The sequence below is a fragment of the Ranitomeya variabilis genome, chromosome 7, assembly GCF_051348905.1.
Source record: "Ranitomeya variabilis isolate aRanVar5 chromosome 7, aRanVar5.hap1, whole genome shotgun sequence".
Lineage (NCBI taxonomy): Eukaryota > Metazoa > Chordata > Amphibia > Anura > Dendrobatidae > Ranitomeya > Ranitomeya variabilis.
In genome coordinates this window covers 194911820-194930933 of record NC_135238.1, presented here as the reverse complement: position 1 = coordinate 194930933, position 19114 = coordinate 194911820, and the positions used below count along the sequence as shown (strand labels likewise).

At 42.9% G+C, this 19114-nt stretch overlaps 1 protein-coding gene across 1 annotated transcript in view; it reads right to left on the bottom strand.

Moving 5' to 3' along the window:
- The window catches only part of CWC22 (CWC22 spliceosome associated protein), an 88183-nt gene that overhangs the window by 32812 nt on the left and 36257 nt on the right, over positions 1 to 19114 (bottom strand). Inside the window, exons 12-13 of the mRNA XM_077272599.1 lie at positions 12576 to 12657; positions 8396 to 8456 (exon numbers count right to left, since the gene is read on the bottom strand). Of these exons, the coding sequence (XP_077128714.1) occupies positions 8396 to 8456; positions 12576 to 12657 (143 nt within the window). The remainder of the gene's footprint in view (positions 1 to 8395; positions 8457 to 12575; positions 12658 to 19114) is intronic.

The window sequence follows — 19114 nt, the reverse complement described above, 5'->3', positions numbered from 1 at the left end:
CATACATTCATACACACACACACTCTTTTGCCTACAATACAGAAGAAATGTGGAAATGTGTCTTGCTTAACTGTTCACATTAACAGTCATTTTGACCTAACTTTTACATGCTGCTGTATACAATTAGATAGGTTTAGGCCATAAAATGTTTGTGGGAGTGATTCCTTAACAAAATACAAAGTAAATTATCTAAAGGGAAATCTAACTCAATATTTGGTGTGACTGCCTACTGCCTTTATAGCAGCATAAATTCTTCTCCGCACACTTGAGCACAAAGTTTTTGATGGAACTCAGCCGGGAGGTTGTTCCAAACATCTTGGAGAACTAACCGCAGAGATACTGTGGATGTCGCTTGCACAAATTCTTTTGTCTCCTTATGTACCGGTAATTGCAGAATAGCTGATGTTGATATCAGGGCTCTGTGGGGGCCGTATTATCACTTCCAGGACTTCTTGTGCTTTACACTGAGCTTAGTTCTTTGGTTGTATTTTTGGGCTCATTTTCCTGCTGCAGAATACATTTGAAGCCAATCAGAAGCCTCCCTTTGTGGTATTTCATGATGGAGAAGTATCTGCCTGTGTTTCTCAGTATTGAGGGAAAACATTAATCCAGCCAACACCCAACTCCATTTGTTGACATGTAGCAGCAAACTGGCAAGGAACCTCCACTATGCTTCACTGGTTCCTGCAGACACTTATTACTGCACCACTCCCCAGCCCCTTCGATGAACAAACTGCTTTCTGTTTTCACCAAATACTTCAAACTTTGACACATCAGTCCAGAGGACCTGTGCTGCTATTCTGTACCTCAGTTCCTATAGTTTAATCATACTTTAGTCACGTGGCCTAGTTTCCAGGTTGAAGGTATGGCTTTTTTGTTGCAATTATTACATGAAGATAACTTTTGGCCAGACTTCTCCGAACAATAGATGGTTGGTGTAACTTCTGAGCTGATGGCACTGCTGGACATCTTCCAATTTTAAAGGTAAATAACCATGATGTGCCTTTCATCTGCTGCTCTAAGTTTCCCTGGCTGACCACTGCATTAACAGTCCTCAACAATGGGCCATTTCTTGGTGCTTCTTCAAAAGAATTTGAAAGCACATATTGTAACCGCAGTCAGCATTATAATCTTTGGATGGGAGAGACCTTGTTGAGGCAGTTTATGTACCTTGTGTCTTGTTTCTGCGCTGTCTTGCCATGATGTACCTGTGACATGGAACAGTCTTCCACAACCTCACCTTTGTAGCAGAGTTTGGCTGTGCCTCACCCGTTTCAAGCCTCCTAAAAGAGCGGTTTCTATTTCAGTTAACGACTAGGTTTCAATCTACTGTACATATGAAACGATGATCATTATTATCTCTGTTATAACTTGTTTCTCTCATACACAAGATTATAATTCTACAACATCACTGACTTTTTTGCAGCGTTTGTTTTACACACCCTTTCTACAATTTTTGCACAGTACTATACATTACATAAAAAAGAAACTTTCAAATTTGGGATCCATGGTAATTAACTTCATTTTTAGGCTTTTTGCCAGGAGAGGCATGTTTGATAAATATTAGGTTAGGGTCCTGTCAAAGGAAGGTACACCTTGTAGTGGCTAGTGGGCTCTCATGATTTGGCCTATTTATGTACTAAGCACCTTCATTTTTAGGAGTATATTCTATATAGAAGTATTGCAGTCCAAATTGCATATATTCAAGGTTCGGATTTATGATACATACACACACTTATACATACTTATATAAATATATACACTATGCCAAGTGCAGCTTAACTATAAATCCTTTGAAAATACAATTTATAATTTACAAGGTAATTTATATATGACTGCTCTCTCGTTGCAAAGTTATAGAAGATTTAGTTTTGGAAAGGAAAAAAAAAACAGTGGTCTGGTCATTAAGGCTCATATCGACCTTGTGTAGAAGGGTTTAAATAAAAAATGAAGACAGAGAAGTGCCATCAAAAAGTAAAAAACAAGCAAGGGTTCATGAACACAGACAATAAGAAACCCGCACCATAGCAAACTCTGAAAAGTGGAGAGAGCTGTAAATGATGGCGTTTGTAAACCTTGCTAGGCCTTTCCTGTGGGACGAGCTGCCAGGCTACAAGATAGATGCGGAGGACAAAATCTAAACATGAAGGAATGGAATCCCCAGCGGGTCATAAATATTACACTATAATTTACACCTTATTACAGATTTAATTCAATTCACATGACATGGAAAAGTATATTATGCTGGCAACAAAAAGCCAGCCTCCCTGTGCGCTTCAAAGACTGTTAGCATTACCAGATTATGTGCATATGAATTAAACAAATGCCCAGAACACTTTATTTATTTAGCTTTTTATTTTTAGGAAATTGGTATGGCTAATTTGTACTAAGGTGGCAGATGCAAAGATGTCATGTCAACTCTCTCGCATATAAAACCTAAGATAAAAGCAAAATGAGCAAATACTTTGCAGTAAATAAATAAATAAATAGCAATACTGCATGAAAATAAAATAGGGTGCTTAATATAATTTCGATTAAAAAACATAAAAGCCATCCGACCACGTCAAGGTGACTCTATTCGGGACGATACTAACCTCTAGTATTAAAACCTTACTATATGTAAAATAACGTAAATGTGAATAGGGGCTGAGCAGGACAGAGACCCCGACTAATGGACACTAAGCCATGGGGAGTGCACAGAGTGGGAAAGACTGAAAATAAGGGTGTAGACTCGCTTTTTTTTAGCAGGACATTTAATAGCTCTCCGTGGCTGGGAGTCCATTAGTTGGGGTCTCAGTCCTGCTTGGCCCCTATCCACGTTTACATAATTTGACATATGGCAAGGTTTTAATACTAGAGGTTAGAACCGTCCCAAATAAGGTCACCTTAACAAGGTGGGATGGTTTTTATATTTTTTAGCAAAATTATATAAAGTACCCCATGTTATTTTCATTAACTATTGCTATTTATTTAATTCAGAATATTTTCTCATTTTGTTTTTATCTTGGGTTTTATCTACCGTATATACTCGAGTATAAGCCGAGATTTTCAGCCCATTTTTTTTAGGCTGAAAGTGCCCCTCTCTGCTTATACTCGAGTCGTTGTCCCAGGGAGTCGGCAGAGAAGGGCGAGCGGCAGCTGGCACATCATGGTTACCTGCTCTCGGCGCGCCTCTGCATGTCCCTGCTTCTCCGGCAGCTTCTTCCTGTGTTCAGCGGTCACGTAGTACCGCTCATTAAAGTAATGAATATGGACGCATATTCATTACTTTAATGAGCGGTACGATGTGACCGCTGAACATAGGAAGAAGCTGCCGGCGCCCAGAGACCATCTGTCAGTGAGAAGCTGCCAGGGACCGCGCCGGGAGCAGGTGAGTATAGCGGGGGAGGTGAGCATTCGGATATTCACCTGTCCCCGTACCACCGCTGCGCGCCGCTCCGTCTTCCGCATCCTCTGTGTGACATTCAGGTCAGAGGGCGCGATGACATGTTTAGTGTGCGCACTGCCCTCTGCCTGAACAGTCACTGCGGAGAACGCGGAAGACAGAGCAGCGCGCAGCGGTGGAACGGGGACATGTGAATATCGCAAGTGCCTGTGTCCCCGCCTCCTCAGGACAAGAGGTGAATATGTATTTTTTTTATCGCAGCATTATATGGGGCAATTGTTTCTATGGAGCATCTTATGGGGCCATAATCAACCTATGCAGCATTGTATGGGGCATATTTTCTATGGAGCATCTTATGGGGCCGTAATCAACCTATGCAGCATTGTATGGGGCATATTATCTATGGAGCATCTTATGAGGCTATAATCAACCTATGCAGCATTGTATGGGACACATTTTCTATGGAGCATCTTATAGGGCCATAATCAACCTTTGTGCAGCATTATATGGAGCATATTTTTGTATGAAGCATCTTATGGGGCCAATCACAAACTTTATGGAGCATTATATGGGGCATATTTTATTATGGAGCATCTTATGGGGCCCATCATGAACTATATGGAGCATTATATGGGGCTCCTGATTCAATATGGATATTCAAAAACACTTAACCTACTGATGTCTCAATTAATTTTACTTTTATTGGTATCTATTTTTATTTTTGAAATTTACCGGTAGCTGCTGCATTACCCACCCTAGGCTTATACTCGAGTCATTAAGTTTTCCCAGTTTTTTGTGGCAAAATTAGGGGTCTCGGCTTATACTCGGGTCGGCTTATACTCGAGTATATACATTTAGTAGCCAGTGTGAACATGTTCCTACATGTTGTATGCACACCAACTTATAATCCAGTTAATTTCGTTTGGTTTCAACTCTCTCACATACACTCACCGGCCACTTTATTAGGTACACCATGCTAGTAACGGGTTGGACCCCCTTTTGCCTTCAGAACTGCCTCAATTCTTCATGGCATAGATTCAACAAGGTGCTGGAAGCATTCCTCAGATTTTGGTCCATATTGACATGATGGCATCATACAGTTGCCGCAGATTTGTCGGCTGCACATCCCAAAGATGCTCCATACAAGGCAGGATGGATCCATGCTTTCATGTTGTTTACGCCAAATTCTGACCCTACCATCCGAATGTCGCAGCAGAAATCGAGACTCATCAGACCAAGCAACGTTTTTCCAATCTTCTACTGTCCAATTTCGATGAGCTTGTACAAATTGTAGCCTCAGTTTCCTGTTCTTAGCTGAAAGGAGTGGTACCCGGTGTGGTCTTCTGCTGCTGTAGCCCATCTGCCTCAAAGTTCGACGCACTGTGCGTTCAGAGATGCTCTTAGGCCTACCTTGGTTGTAACGGGTGGCGATTTGAGTCACTGTTGCCTTTCTATCAGCTCGAACCAGTCTGCCCATTCTCCTCTGACCTCTGGCATCAACAAGGCATTTCCGCCCACAGAACTGCCGCTCACTGGATTTTTTTTCTTTTTCGGACCATTCTCTGTAAACCCTAGAGATGTTTGTGCGTGAAAATCCCAGTAGATCAGCAGTTTCTGAAATACTCAGACCAGCCCTTCTGGCACCAACAACCATGCCACGTTCAAAGGCACTCAAATCACCTTTCTTCCCCATACTGATGCTCGGTTTGAACTGCAGGAGATTGTCTTGACCATGTCTACATGCCTAAATGCACTGAGTTGCCGCCATGTGATTGGCTGATTAGAAATTAAGTGTTAACAAGAAGTTGGACAGGTGTACCTAATAAAGTGGCCAGTGAGTGTATACAGTTAGGTCAAGACATATTTTGACAGTGATCGCATTTTCATGATTTCAGCTCTGCAGACCATTATCTTGGATTTGAAATGAAACAACTGAGATGCAATTGAAGTATAGACTTTATGGTTTAATTAAAGGGGTTAAACAAAAATGTTTATGAATTGCAACCCATTTATCCACAAAGCCGCCTCATTTCAGGGGCTCAAAAGTAATTGGACAAATTAACTTTACAAAAGTGTTAAAAAATAACATTTTATTTATGGTAGAGAATCCTTTGCAGGCAATGACTGTGTGCAGTCTGGAAACCATGGACGTCATCTAACACTGGGTTTCCTCCTTTGTGATGCTTTGCTGGCCTCTACTGGAGTTGACCTAAGTTGTTCATTGTCTGTGGGTCTTTCTGCTCTAAGTTTTGTCTTGCGCATGTGAAATGCTGCCTCATGGGGTTGCGATTTGGTGACTGACTCGGCCATTACATAATATTCCACTTCTTTGCTTAAAAGAAAACAAACTTCAGAGTTGCATTTGCAGTATGTTTTGGATCAATGTCCATCTGTACTGTGAAGAGCTGACCAATCAACCTTGCAGCATTTGGTTGAATCTGATTAGAAAGTATCATCCTGTACTCTTCAGAATTAATTTGTTTGCTTCTGTCACCAGTCACATCATCAATAAACACTAGTGGTGTTGTGCCATTGGAAGTAACGCATTCCCATGCCATCACACTGCAAAGGATTTGGTGTGCTTTGGATCATAAGCTGTTCCAAGCCATCTCAATATCCCCCCCATCATTGTGGTACAGGTTCATTTTAGGGTCATCTTTCCAAAGAATGCTTTTAAAGAACTGGGCTGGCTTCTTTTTTAAGGCTGATTAGTGGTTTGCGCCTTGTGGTGAACCCTCTGCATTTACTCTCATAAAGTCTTCTCTTTATGCTAGACTTGGGTACCGTCACACAGTGGCATTTTCATCGCTACGACGGCACGATTCGTGACGTTCTAGCGATATAGTTACGATATCGCAGTGTCTGACACGCTACTGCGATCAGGGACCCCGCTGAGAATCGTACGTCGTAGCAGATCGTTTGAAACTTTCTTTCGTCGTCTAGCGTCCCGCTATGGCGGCATGATTGCATCGTGTGACAAAGGTGTGCACGATATTGTATACGATGTGCGCACAGTAACCAATGGCTTCTACATCGCAAATACGTCATGAAATTATCGCTCCAGCGTCATGCATTGTGAAGTGTGACCGCAGTCTACGACGCTGGAGCGATAATCATACGACGCTGCAACGTCACAGATCGTGCCGTCGTAGCGACCAAAGTGCCACTGTGAGACGATACCATTAAGATACTGAAACACCTACTTCCCGTGTGTTCTTCACTTGGGAGGATATTGTGACAGTGTTTTTCTTAACCATGGGAAGGATTCTTCAATCATCCACCACTGTTGCCTTCTATGGGCATCCAGGCTTTTTCGAGTTCCCAAAGCTCACCACGCACCAGTACACTTTTCTTTTTCTTTTGCAGAATATTACACCCCCCTCCCGATTCCCTTCCATTGAGAGCTCCTTTAACCGCATGATGTGGGTTCACAGGAACAGCTACCAAATACAAATGCCACACCTGTAATCAGCTCTAGGCCTTTTACCTGCTGAACTAATGATGGAATAACGGAAACAGCCCATTAAAGAGCTGTTGAGATAATTTTTCAATTACATTTGGGCTCTTTAAAAAGAGGCAGCTACATATTAAAGAACTGTAATTCCTAAGCCCTTACTCCAATTAGGATGAGAATATCCTCAAATTAAAGCTGAGAGTCTGCACTTTAAGTCCATATTGATTATATAACTATCTTGAGTATGTTTTGGTAAACAGCTAAAATACAAAAACTTGTGCCACTTTACAAACATTTCTGGACCCAACAATATGTTTTACTAAGCATGTACCTTTCTCATAAAATACTGGCTCAGCCTGTTCTCAAAACTTAGTCAAGGAATCCTTATTTCTCCTGGCAATGAATAAATGGACACATTATTTCCTGCAGTCCCATCTCACATACAATGAATTGAATGGAGATGGACTATGTTCACCTCTGCTCAATCCAATATGGAGCTACAGAGTACTGTATAACCCTTGGGGACCACTAGCAAAGTCTAAAAAAAAGACATAAAAGTTACCTCTAACCAATTTCAACCTAGGAGGCATGTGTAATATACATATACACTCACTGGCCACTTTATTAGGTACACCTGTCCAACTTCTTGTTAACACTTAATTTCTAATCAGCCAATCACATGGCGGCAACTCAGTGCATTTAGGCATGTAGACATGGTCAAGACAATCTCCTGCAGTTCAAACCGAGCATCAGTATGGGGAAGAAAGGTGATTTGAGTGCCTTTGAACGTGGCATGGTTGTTGGTGCCAGAAGGGCTGGTCTGAGTATTTCAGAAACTGCTGATCTACTGGGATTTTCACGCACAACCATCTCTAGGGTTTACAGAGAATGGTCCGAAAAAGAAAAAAAATCCAGTGAGCGGCAGTTCTGTGGGCGGAAATGCCTTGTTGATGCCAGAGGTCAGAGGAGAATGGGCAGACTGGTTCGAGCTGATAGAAAGGCAACAGTGACTCAAATCGCCACCCGTTACAACCAAGGTAGGCCTAAGAGCATCTCTGAACGCACAGTGCGTCGAACTTTGAGGCAGATGGGCTACAGCAGCAGAAGACCACACCGGGTACCACTCCTTTCAGCTAAGAACAGGAAACTGAGGCTACAATTTGTACAAGCTCATCGAAATTGGACAGTAGAAGATTGGAAAAACGTTGCTTGGTCTGATGAGTCTCGATTTCTGCTGCGACATTCGGATGGTAGGGTCAGAATTTGGCGTAAACAACATGAAAGCATGGATCCATCCTGCCTTGTATGGAGCATCTTTGGGATGTGCAGCCGACAAATCTGCGGCAACTGTGTGATGCCATCATGTCAATATGGACCAAAATCTCTGAGGAATGCTTCCAGCACCTTGTTGAATCTATGCCACGAAGAATTGAGGCAGTTCTGAAGGCAAAAGGGGGTCCAACCCGTTACTAGCATGGTGTACCTAATAAAGTGGCCGGTGAGTGTATATGAATACATGTTATACAGATATGGCCACATCACTGTTCAAAACTTACCGTCTGACTATCTGGAAAGTCCATTTTTATTAGCTTGTGAGCACATTCCTCAAAATCTAAACTGAATATTGAAGGAAAAAAGAAAGAAGAAAAAGTTAATAATATACACAGCAAAATAACTCCCCAGAGTTCTGAATAAAACATGCAATTAAAGGGAACCTGTCATCAGGCTTCTGTTTTATTGCTTCCACCATATTGTCATTGTATTCGGCTTCCTCAATCTGATTTTTTATTACCTTCCCACAGCTCAGCAAATCCTCCCAGAAAAAAAAAATGATCCCTTTTATTTGCGCCTTATTTTCTAGGAAAACTGGTCTTTAATTGAAAAGATGGACAGGGCCAAACCATCATGGCCACCTAAGGCTGTGTGCACACGTTGCTGATGTTTCGCGTTTTTCACTATAAAAACGCTATAAAACCGCAAAAAAACAGCATACATTATGCATCCCATCATTTAGAATGAATTCCGCACTTTTTGTGCACATGATGTGTTTTTTCCGCGGAAAAAAACGCATCGCGGTAAAAAAGGCAGCATGTTCATTAATTTTGCGTTTTTTTTTTTTTTTTTTGCAGATTTCCTACTATATAATGCATTGGGAAATGTCCGGAAAAAAAGGACCAAAAACGCGGTAAAAACGCGCAAAAAAACGCATGCAGATTTCTTGCAGAAAATTTCAGGTTTTTCTCAGGAAATTTCTGCAATAAATCCTGAACGTGTGCACATAGCCTTAAGCAAGAGCTTTTATTCAGCTCTACAGTCTTTGATGGACGTGGTTGATACAAATGCTCTGGGCTTCATTTAACAGAGCATGTGCAAGAAACATGTCCATCAGAAAAAAAAAGGCTCAACTCAAGGACTAGCAGGAGATGAAGAGTCAGGTCCTACATCGCCTATCAGACAACTATGTCAATATGGCAGAGGGATCCCCAGAATGGAGGGAGATAAGAAAACGCACTGGTGTCATTTAGGGAATTTAGGAGCGGCTGCACTATGCAGTAAACTCCCCCATGTAGACAGCCAGAACGTAATCATTTAAAGGGAAAAGTCAGCAGATTTTTGGTATGTAAGCTGAGGAATCTGAGCAAAGCATGAGGACAGCATGAGGTATGGGTTAAAACACTGAATTCAACAAGTGCTGTTTACATACAATAAAGGTTTTATCACTAAGACATCATCATTGCTATGACAAGCTGGCGCACGAGTACTCGTCTGGCCACGCCCCCTACTATGATAAATAGCTCACTGTCAATAGACAATGTACATACAGAGCCGGGTGGGGGTAGCTTTCTCAGCTCTGCTTCATGCTGCATCCAAGAACTCTATGTCACAACTGCTGCACCTAGTAAACTACGAGATATATCATTGGATTCAGGGTCTCTTTTCCTACATCATGCTGCTCACAAATGCAGTAGCAAAAACCTGCTGACAGATTCCTTTTAAAGGGGTGCTCTTAAGTTTGAAAGTTAATCTATCTAGACTAAAAAAACGGCATCCAGTCAACAAACATACAGCTGATCGGTGGTGGTTTAGTGCCATGGGTCAGGTTCCTGTAGAGTAGACAGTGAGATTCCAGGAACTGAAGGCTCTTGGGCCTTCAGACTGAGCTTTACCATGCAGGATTCTTTTGGTTTGCCTTTTTTAAGTACTGAAGTCTAAATGTCTCATGTATTATTTATAACATGACCCATTTTTAATCTTGACAGATCTACCGTATTTTTCGGACTATAAGACGCACTCTTCCCCCAAAAATTTTTGGGGAAAAACGGGGGGGTGTGTCTTATAGTCGGAATGTACTTATAGTTAGCGTGGTGGCAGCAGGAGTCGTGCAATTCTTCTGGTGGTCCGACGCTGCAGGGCGATGATCTTGCTCCCATCCCAGCCTGGTGCGGCAGTGCTTGGTGGTGTGCGAGCCTCCGGTGACATTTTGTGAAAGCCCGGAGGCCCTGCACTTCTATTGCCTCAATGCTGTGGCCTCTAGCAAAATGGCCACCGGAGGCGGCGCATGCACAAATTGAGATCTTCGCTCTGAAATCTCGTCTCCTGTTGCCGAGATCTCAATCTACGTATGCGCCACCTCCGGCGGCCATTTTCCCAGAGGTCACAGCATCGAGATAATAGAACTGTGGGGGCTTCCCCAAAATGTCGCCGCAGCCCCCGTACCACCGAACCTGCAGCGCTGCGATGGGATTTCCCAGAGACCACCGCATCACAGCAATGGATGTGCGGGGGCTCTGGGCTTTCACAAAATGCCGCTGAAGCCCCCCCACACCGCCAAACCTGCACACCAGTCTATCATATTGCCGGACGACCAAATATCCCCTGTGACTCCGCTCCACTAGCGCTGCCGATGCCCCCCCTGGGAAGCCAAATTCAGGACTGTAAGACGGACCCCCATTTGACACATTAATTTTTTTTCCCCCATTTTCCTTCTTAAAATTTGGGGAGCGTCTTATGGTCCGAAAAATACGGTATTTTTGTAAATATTTCTTCTAGTGATGAGCGAACGTGCTGGGATAAGGTGTTATCAGAGCATGCTCATGTGCCAACAGAGTGTCTTCGTGATGCTTGAAGAATATGTTCAAGTCCCTGCGCCTCCATGTCTCACAGCTATTTGACAGTCGCAACACATGCAGGGATTGCCTGTTGGTTAGGCAATCACCATGTGTTGCGCTGTCTGGCAGCCACGAGAAATGCAGCTGTGGGGCCAAGACACTCGGATAACACTAGAGCATGCTCTGATAACATCATCCAAGCACATTCGCTCAGAACTAATTTTTTTTTTAACTATTAACTTTGGAAAATAGTTTGTCATAATTCTGTATCTGGTTGCTCCTCTGATATCCTTCCAAAAAAGTTATAAATAAATTGACAATTTTGATATTATACAATTAGAATGCAGCTACAAAATGTATACATTTCTAGGAGGAATAATAGAGGAATACCACAAAGGAAAGTTGTAAGAGAAGATGCTCCCGAGTTGATGGGATATGAAGAATATAAGTATTTACTAAAACAGACATGTCAGGAGAGGGGACAGGTGTCCCACAGAGAACATTTCCATGACAAAAATAAAGGAATGTTGAAAAAGTTTAACAATTGCTACTGAGAAGATGGAAGTGCACGGATCAGTGTGGAGCGCTGGCAGTAGGGTGATAAGTACAGCAAGGAAGATTAACAATACTATTGAACACGTTTTGCAAAATCTGAAAATTGCCTCCCAGGAAAGCAGGGGCTGTTAAATCATTAGGGGATTTTCAAATGCAATCAGATCCATTTATTGCAGAAAAGCAGCAGCAGAGTTATAGGAGCGGCTAGGCTCCATTAGGCACGTGTAGGTATAAGTACGTTTTACGGTCACAAAAAAAAAACCATTACACCAGCATTATTTTGATCCAAGCTTTTTGCTTATCACACATATTTGAAAGCCAGACACTATTTTGCTTCTGATTTTTTATCCCTCTCTGCATTGCTGGAGAATGAATAGGAAAGAAATAGACTGTCCAAGTCAGATGAAATAACTGCATTACCATCGGATTTGCAGCAGGTAGAATTGGCGAGAACGCTGCTGGCATAATGGCTATGTGGCTAAAGAAAAGGACAGAACAGAAGTTTAAAAAAAATTAAAAATTACTATTAAAATTGCTGCTTTTTGCTAGCAGGAGCGGACCTTATTTTCAATTAAGTTGAATTGTTTGTGAATTATAGTGTTCGTATAGTGGCTATTACAGGGCGCTCTGTCCCTTAATAAATAGGTCTGAGCCGCCCATGGCCTGTGCTGCTACTCAGAAGATGAATGGGCTACGCAATGTATGAAGGATAATGACTATTGTGCACTGTGTAATCGGAGGGACGCGGCTTTACATGTAAGCTACTTGCAGACTTTCCATCCTACAGAAACTGTCAATTTGATCCCTTACACGCAGTTTTGGTTGGCAGACACTAGCGCTCATATTTGTCAGCAACTGAATGTGTCTGTCGGGAGACAGCGCCCGCGGTGCCGAGCTGTCAACTACTCATGATGTGTTTCTAAAAGAGGGGCGGCATGGTGCCGGCAGGAAAATAAGTTGCGATGCGAGAAGGGTGGGATGGTGGAAGATCAGACTAAAAAAATAAAGAAAATATAGCATTAAAAATCTATTACAAACATTTGCCGTCAGTGGGAAGGCTCAGCTGTCTTACCTGGACTGGATGGCAAGATAAATCGTTCGGCGGAAGGAAACCAGGTTAATCTCTGTTTTGTCATGAATGGTTATCTTCTCCCCTAAAAGAAAATTACACAAAATAAATCATCAGAATTGTTCCACATGTATTAAAATAATTAAGAGAATTTTTTAATATTTTCTGCACATGTAATGCAACGACGTAAAAATAGCTTGAAAATGTGATCTGCTTTATCATATCTAGTCTCAAGGAGAGTATATAATAGGGACACTTGTATGAAGGCTTCCTCAAAATGCAGGGGGGGGCTCCTCACACTATTAACCCACATAAAAATAGTATCATTTTCATTTTTTGTGCTCCCCATGTTTTCCTCTACTTCCGAGAGCCATAACCTATTATATTTAGGTTGGCACAGACATATGATGGTTTTTTTTCTATGTAAGCTGTAGTTTTTATTGATACCATATTGGGGTCAAGAAGATGTTTTGATCACTTTGTATTAAATTTTATGGAGACAGTCGTTTTTTTGTGCTGTACGTCGTTGTGCAGCAAAATGACATATCGACGGACGTCATGAAAATAGGGAAAAAGGTGTGTGACGCATCCAGTGTAATGACGGGTGCGTCGTCCAAAAATTCCGGGAATTAAATGTCCGGGGACGAGAGAGAAGAGAGAGAAGAGAGAAGACAGAAGAGAGAAGAGAGAGAGAAAATCTAATGGGATCCGTCGCTGGATTCCTGTGTGTGACGGTCAGCGACGGATCCTGCGTCCATAAACTTCCATTATAGCAGACGACGGGCAGCGCAAGATGCATCGCTGACCGATTTTCCAACGTGCAGAAAAAACGTCCCTATGAACGTTTTCTCCGCACGACGGACCGTTCTTTTCCGACGGATCCAGTGCACGAAGGATGAAACGGATGGCCATCCGTCACAATCCATCACTAATACAAGTCTATAGGAAAATGCAGGATCCTGCATTCTCAAAAATCAATGGATTGTGACGCAAGTGTGAAAGTAGCCTTACTGAAAAACAATTTTAGCATTTTGATTTTTTTCCCCTCTCTACAGGATTTATCATACAGGTTAAAGATCGTCTTGTGTCTTGATAAAAACAACTTTTAAGGCAATACTTACAACAATGCTTTTTACCACATCGCTTCACAACATGAACCTGACAGGCGGCACCTATGTTCACATTGCAGGGGAGGATGGGAACATGCAGCGATTTCCAGCGTCATTTAAGTGGTTAAACAGCAGCGATCTGAGCTAGTTCAGATTGCTGCTGTCAGAGGCAGGTGCTGGCTGAATAACACACAATCTTTGTCTTCTTTCTCCTGACCTGACATGGTCCACAGAGATGCTACAATGGCGTTTCACAAACATCAACATTTGTAAAGCGCTCCATATAAAGTGGCAAGGAGAGGATCAGGAGGAAAGCCAAGAGTCTTGTGGATTTTAGAGGCTTTCGTAGTATACAGTGTAGAGGTGGATGGTGAATGAAAATAATCTTTTGTGAAGTGCAAACGATCATCGTCCCAGGTGGCACATTATCCTGTGTAAACAGAACATGCACTGCCGAGACTCATGGCAGACTGTGTACAGAACAGATCGCTCAGAGCACGCTGCTTACCGCATTCTTGCGGTGACCGCCAATTGGTAAATATTTACGGATCAGTGGTCGTTTTGTGCCACCGGTCAGACAGTGTAAATGGACCCTTAATACTGGAAAAGGCCTTTAAGAGGATAATCAGTGATAAGGTAAGATGTGCAACGGGTGTCTAAAAGCTGCATCTGGTTTTGTGGCTCAATCCTGCTTGAAATGAATAGGGCTCAGCTGTAATTCCAGACACTGTCCAAGAATAAAAGTGGCGCTGGTTTTAGAAAGCTAGAAATGATGAGCGAACGTTCTCGGATAAGATGTTAGGCTTCTTTCACACTTCCGTCTTCCAAATCTGCACAGGATCCGTCAAGACGTTGAAATGACGGATCCTGTGCAGATTGTGGAAAATGTGTGCACTGGGCCTGTCTTTCTGACGGCCCCGTTGAGCCTATGTGCACCTGTTAGGTATGCGTCTTCGCAGCGGAAACACATACACAACACAAACCAGGTTAAAGAAAAAATTTTTTTTGCAGGATCCTGCATTCTCAAAAAACGACGGATTGTGAAGGGAGCTGAAAGACGGAAGTGTGAAAGCGGCCTTATCTGAGCATGCTCAGGTACTAACAGTGACTTCGGCGTGGTCAAAAACATGTTGGGATCCCTACTCCTGCATGTCTCGCAGCTGTTCAACAGCCGCAACACATGAGGGGATTGTCTGTTTGTCAGGCAATGCCTGTGTGTGTTGTGGCTGTTGAACAGCAGCAGACATGCAGGAGCGGGGGCTCAAACACATTTTTCGAGCACGCCTAAGTCACTATTTTAGCATCTGAGCATGCTCAGATAACACCTTATCCTACCATGTTCTCATCACTAAATGTAAGCAAATCCTTTTTTCCTTCACTCACCACTTTTCCTAGTCATAAAAAAAAAGTGCATTTAACAAATCCCCCTTTCTACATAATATACATGACTTATTGATAAAGCAGATGTGTTACCATGACTGTGTATCAGTTCTTTTTCATCGACCCTTTTTCTTTTACCCGTACTTCAATACTAGAACTTGGGACATCTGCAGTGAAGCTAGACACAAATGTGGACGGAAAAACAAAGTGGAGGCGGACGGATGTGTGCAATGAGCTCATCATTATTCCATATTACCTCAGCTCCTGCCTCAATTTATCTTCAAAGTCTTCTCAGTGCCAACGTGTATCACGCGGGCATTGCCTGTGCCACTTCTCCAACACCCATCCAGTCTGCCAGACGAGCATTTCATCACTCTCCAGCACATTATTCACTAGTCCGAGGTCACAGCTCTACCAGAACTATGGAAAACCAATCCCCCGAGGGTTTACCTCATTTTTAAATCCCCGTTTTTAATTTTCCTCCATGAAGATATGGAACGAATATATTTACATTTATGTAGGAAATGGAATCATCACTTTTGCTTCTTCATTATATAAATTGCAATGCAAATACCAACACTGTCGACAGATAATCTTAAAAAAAAGACAAAAAAAAATAACACCGAAAAGTGAATCCATCATTCTGTGTCCCTAGACTGTCAAGAACAGTCTGTCCAGATTAATATAATTGGGAAAACTTATTAGTGATATTTACGCCAGATTTGAGGGAAAAAAGTGACACAAATTTAGCAACGGTTCTTGTTTTCATGGGTACTATTGATTTACAAAGTAAAAATGTACACAACTAGATGATTTTTTGTTTATTTTTTTCTCATTCTAGTTTTTCTACCGACAGTTTTATGAAGTCTTTTTTTCTTTCTTGTGAGAGGAGTTGTTATGTACACCATCAATTTTGTTTACCATGCAATGTAATGTAAAACCGGAAAAATATATCCAAAGTCAGTACAATGACGGTGATACCATACTTGGATTTTTTTTTTTTTTTTTTTTAAGTGGTGAAGATTCAGAAAGTCACAAAAAAAAAAATGCAAATCTGAGTTTTCGATTTTTTTTCTTTTCCCCTTTATGGAATTTTGCACCGACCGGTTAATCCATTTTAGCTTTTGATTAGTGTTGAGCATTCCGATACCGCAAGTATCGGGTATCGGCCGATATTTGCTGTATCGGAATTCCGATACCGAGATCCGATACTTTTGTGGTATCGGGTATCGGTATCGAAACAACATTAATGTAAAAATGTGTAAAAGAGAGAATTAAAATAAAAAATATTGCTATACTCACCTCTCCGACGCAGCCTGCACCTTACCGAGGGAAGCGGCAGCGTTCTTTGTTTAAAATTCGCGCTTTTCTTTCCTTACGTGAGGTCCCGGCTTGTGATTGGTCGCGTGCCGCCCATGTGACCGCAACGCAACCAATCACAGCAAGCCGTGACGTAATTTCAGGTCATTCAGTATTTTAAAATTACGCTCCGGCTTTGTGATTGGTTGCGTCGCAGTCACATGGGCGACGCAACCAATCACAGCAAGCCGTGACGTAATTTCAGGTCCTTAAGGATTTTAAAATTACGTCCCGGCTTTGTGATTGGTTGCGTCGCAGTCACATGGGCGACGCAACCAATCACAAGCCGTGACGTCACGGGAGGCTGGACACGCGCGCATTTTAAAATGCGCGCGTGTCCAGCCTCCCGTGACGTCCCGGCTTGTGATTGGTTGACAGCGACGCAACCAATCACAAGCCGGGACATCACGGGAGGCTGGACTCGCGCGCATTTTAAAATGCGCGCGTGTCCAGCCTCCCGGCTTGTGATTGGTTGACAGCGACGCAACCAAATCACAAGCCGGGAGGCTGGACACGCGCGCATTTTAAAATGCGCGCGAGTCCAGCCTCCCGTGACGTCCCGGCTTGTGATTGGTTGCGTCGCTGTCAACCAATCACAAGCCGGGAAGCCATTTTAAAATGCGCGCGTGTCCAGCCTCCCGGCTTGTGATTTGGTTGCGTCGCGGTCAACCAATCACAAGCCGGGAGGCTGGACACGCGCGCATTTTAAAATGGCTTCCCGGCTTGTGATTGGTTGACAGCGACGCAACCAATCACAAGCCGGGACGTCACGGGAGGCTGGACTCGCGCGCATTTTAAAATGCGCGCGTGTCCAGCCTCCCGGCTTGTGATTGGTTAACAGCGACGCAACCAATCACAAGCCGGGACGTCACGGGAGGCTGGACTCGCGCGCATTTTAAAATGCGCGCGTGTCCAGCCTCCCGGCTTGTGATTGGTTGACAGCGACGCAACCAATCACAAGCCGGGACGTCACGGGAGGCTGGACACGCGCGCACTTTAAAATGCGCGCGTGTCCAGCCTCCCGTGACGTCACGGCTTGTGATTGGTTGCGTCGCCCATGTGACTGCGACGCAACCAATCACAAAGCCGGGACGTAATTTTAAAATCCTTAAGGACCTGAAATTACGTCACGGCTTGCTGTGATTGGTTGCGTCGCCCATGTGACTGCGACGCAACCAATCACAAAGCCGGAGCGTAATTTTAAAATACTGAATGACCTGAAATTACGTCACGGCTTGCTGTGATTGGTTGCGTTGCAGTCACATGGGCGGCACGCGACCAATCACAAGCCGGGACTTCACGTAAGGAAAGAAAAGCGCAAATTTTAAGCAAACAACGCTGCCGGTTCCCTCGCTGAGGTTCAGGCTGCGTCGGAGAGGTGAGTATAGCAATATTTTTTATTTTAATTCTTTATTTTACACATTAATATGGTTCCCAGGGCCTGAGGGAGAGTTTCCTCTCCTTCAGACCCTGAGAACCATCAGGAATACCGTCCGATACTTGAGTCCCATTGACTTGTATTGGTATCGGGTATCGGTATCGGATTGGATCCAATACTTTGCCGGTATCGGCCGATACTTTCCGATACCGATACTTTCAAGTATCGGACGGTATCGCTCAACACTACTTTTGATATGTTAGACGTTTACGGACTTAGTGGTGGGAAGTTAATTTTTTCTGGTCTTCATAGAAGCAGAGTCATTGCAGGCATGAGGATCTTCAGCAGAGCACACCACAATCATGCTGTGAGGGGGCCGGAGGGCGCGTGGAATGGCTCGCCCTCGTGTCGCACGCTGTAAAAGACACTGTCAGATGTATAGTTGCATTTAACAAAAATGACAGCAGCGTGCAGAGCTCAGCTCCACTTGCTACTGTTAACCCCTTCACCCCCAAGGGTGGTTTGCACGTTAATGACCGGGCCAATTTTTACAATTCTGACCACTGTCCCTTTATGAGGCTATAACTCTGGAACGCTTTGACGGATCTTGGCGATTCTGACATTGTTTTCTCGTGACATATTGTACTTCATGTTAGTGGTAAAATTTATTCGATATAACTTGCGTTTATTTGTGAAAAAAATGGAAATTTGGCGAAAATTTTGAAAATTTTGCAATTTTCCAACTTTGAATTTTTATGCCCTTAAATCACAGACATATGTCACGCAAAATACTTAATAAGTAACATTTCCCACATGTCTACTTTACATCAGTACAATTTTGGAACCAAAATTTTTTTTTGTGACGGAGTTATAAGTGTTAAAAGTTGACCAGCAATTTCTCATTTTTACAACACCATTTTTTTTTAGGGACCACATCTCATTTGAAGTCATTTTGAGGGGTCTATATGATAGAAAATACCCAAGTGTGACACCATTCTAAAAACTGCACCCCTCAAGGTGCTCAAAACCACATTCAAGAAGTTTATTAACCCTTCAGGTGTTTCACAGGAATTTTTGGAATGTTTAAATAAAAATGAACATATAACTTTTTTTCACACAAAATTTATTTCAGCTCCAATTTGTTTTATTTTACCAAGGGTAACAGGAGAAAATGGACCCCCAAAGTTGTTGTACAATTTGTTCTGAGTACGCTGATACCCCATATGTGGGGGTAAACCACTGTTTGGGCGTATGGCAGAGCTCGGAAGGAAAGGAGCGCCATTTGACTTTTCAATGCAAAATTGACTGGAATTGAG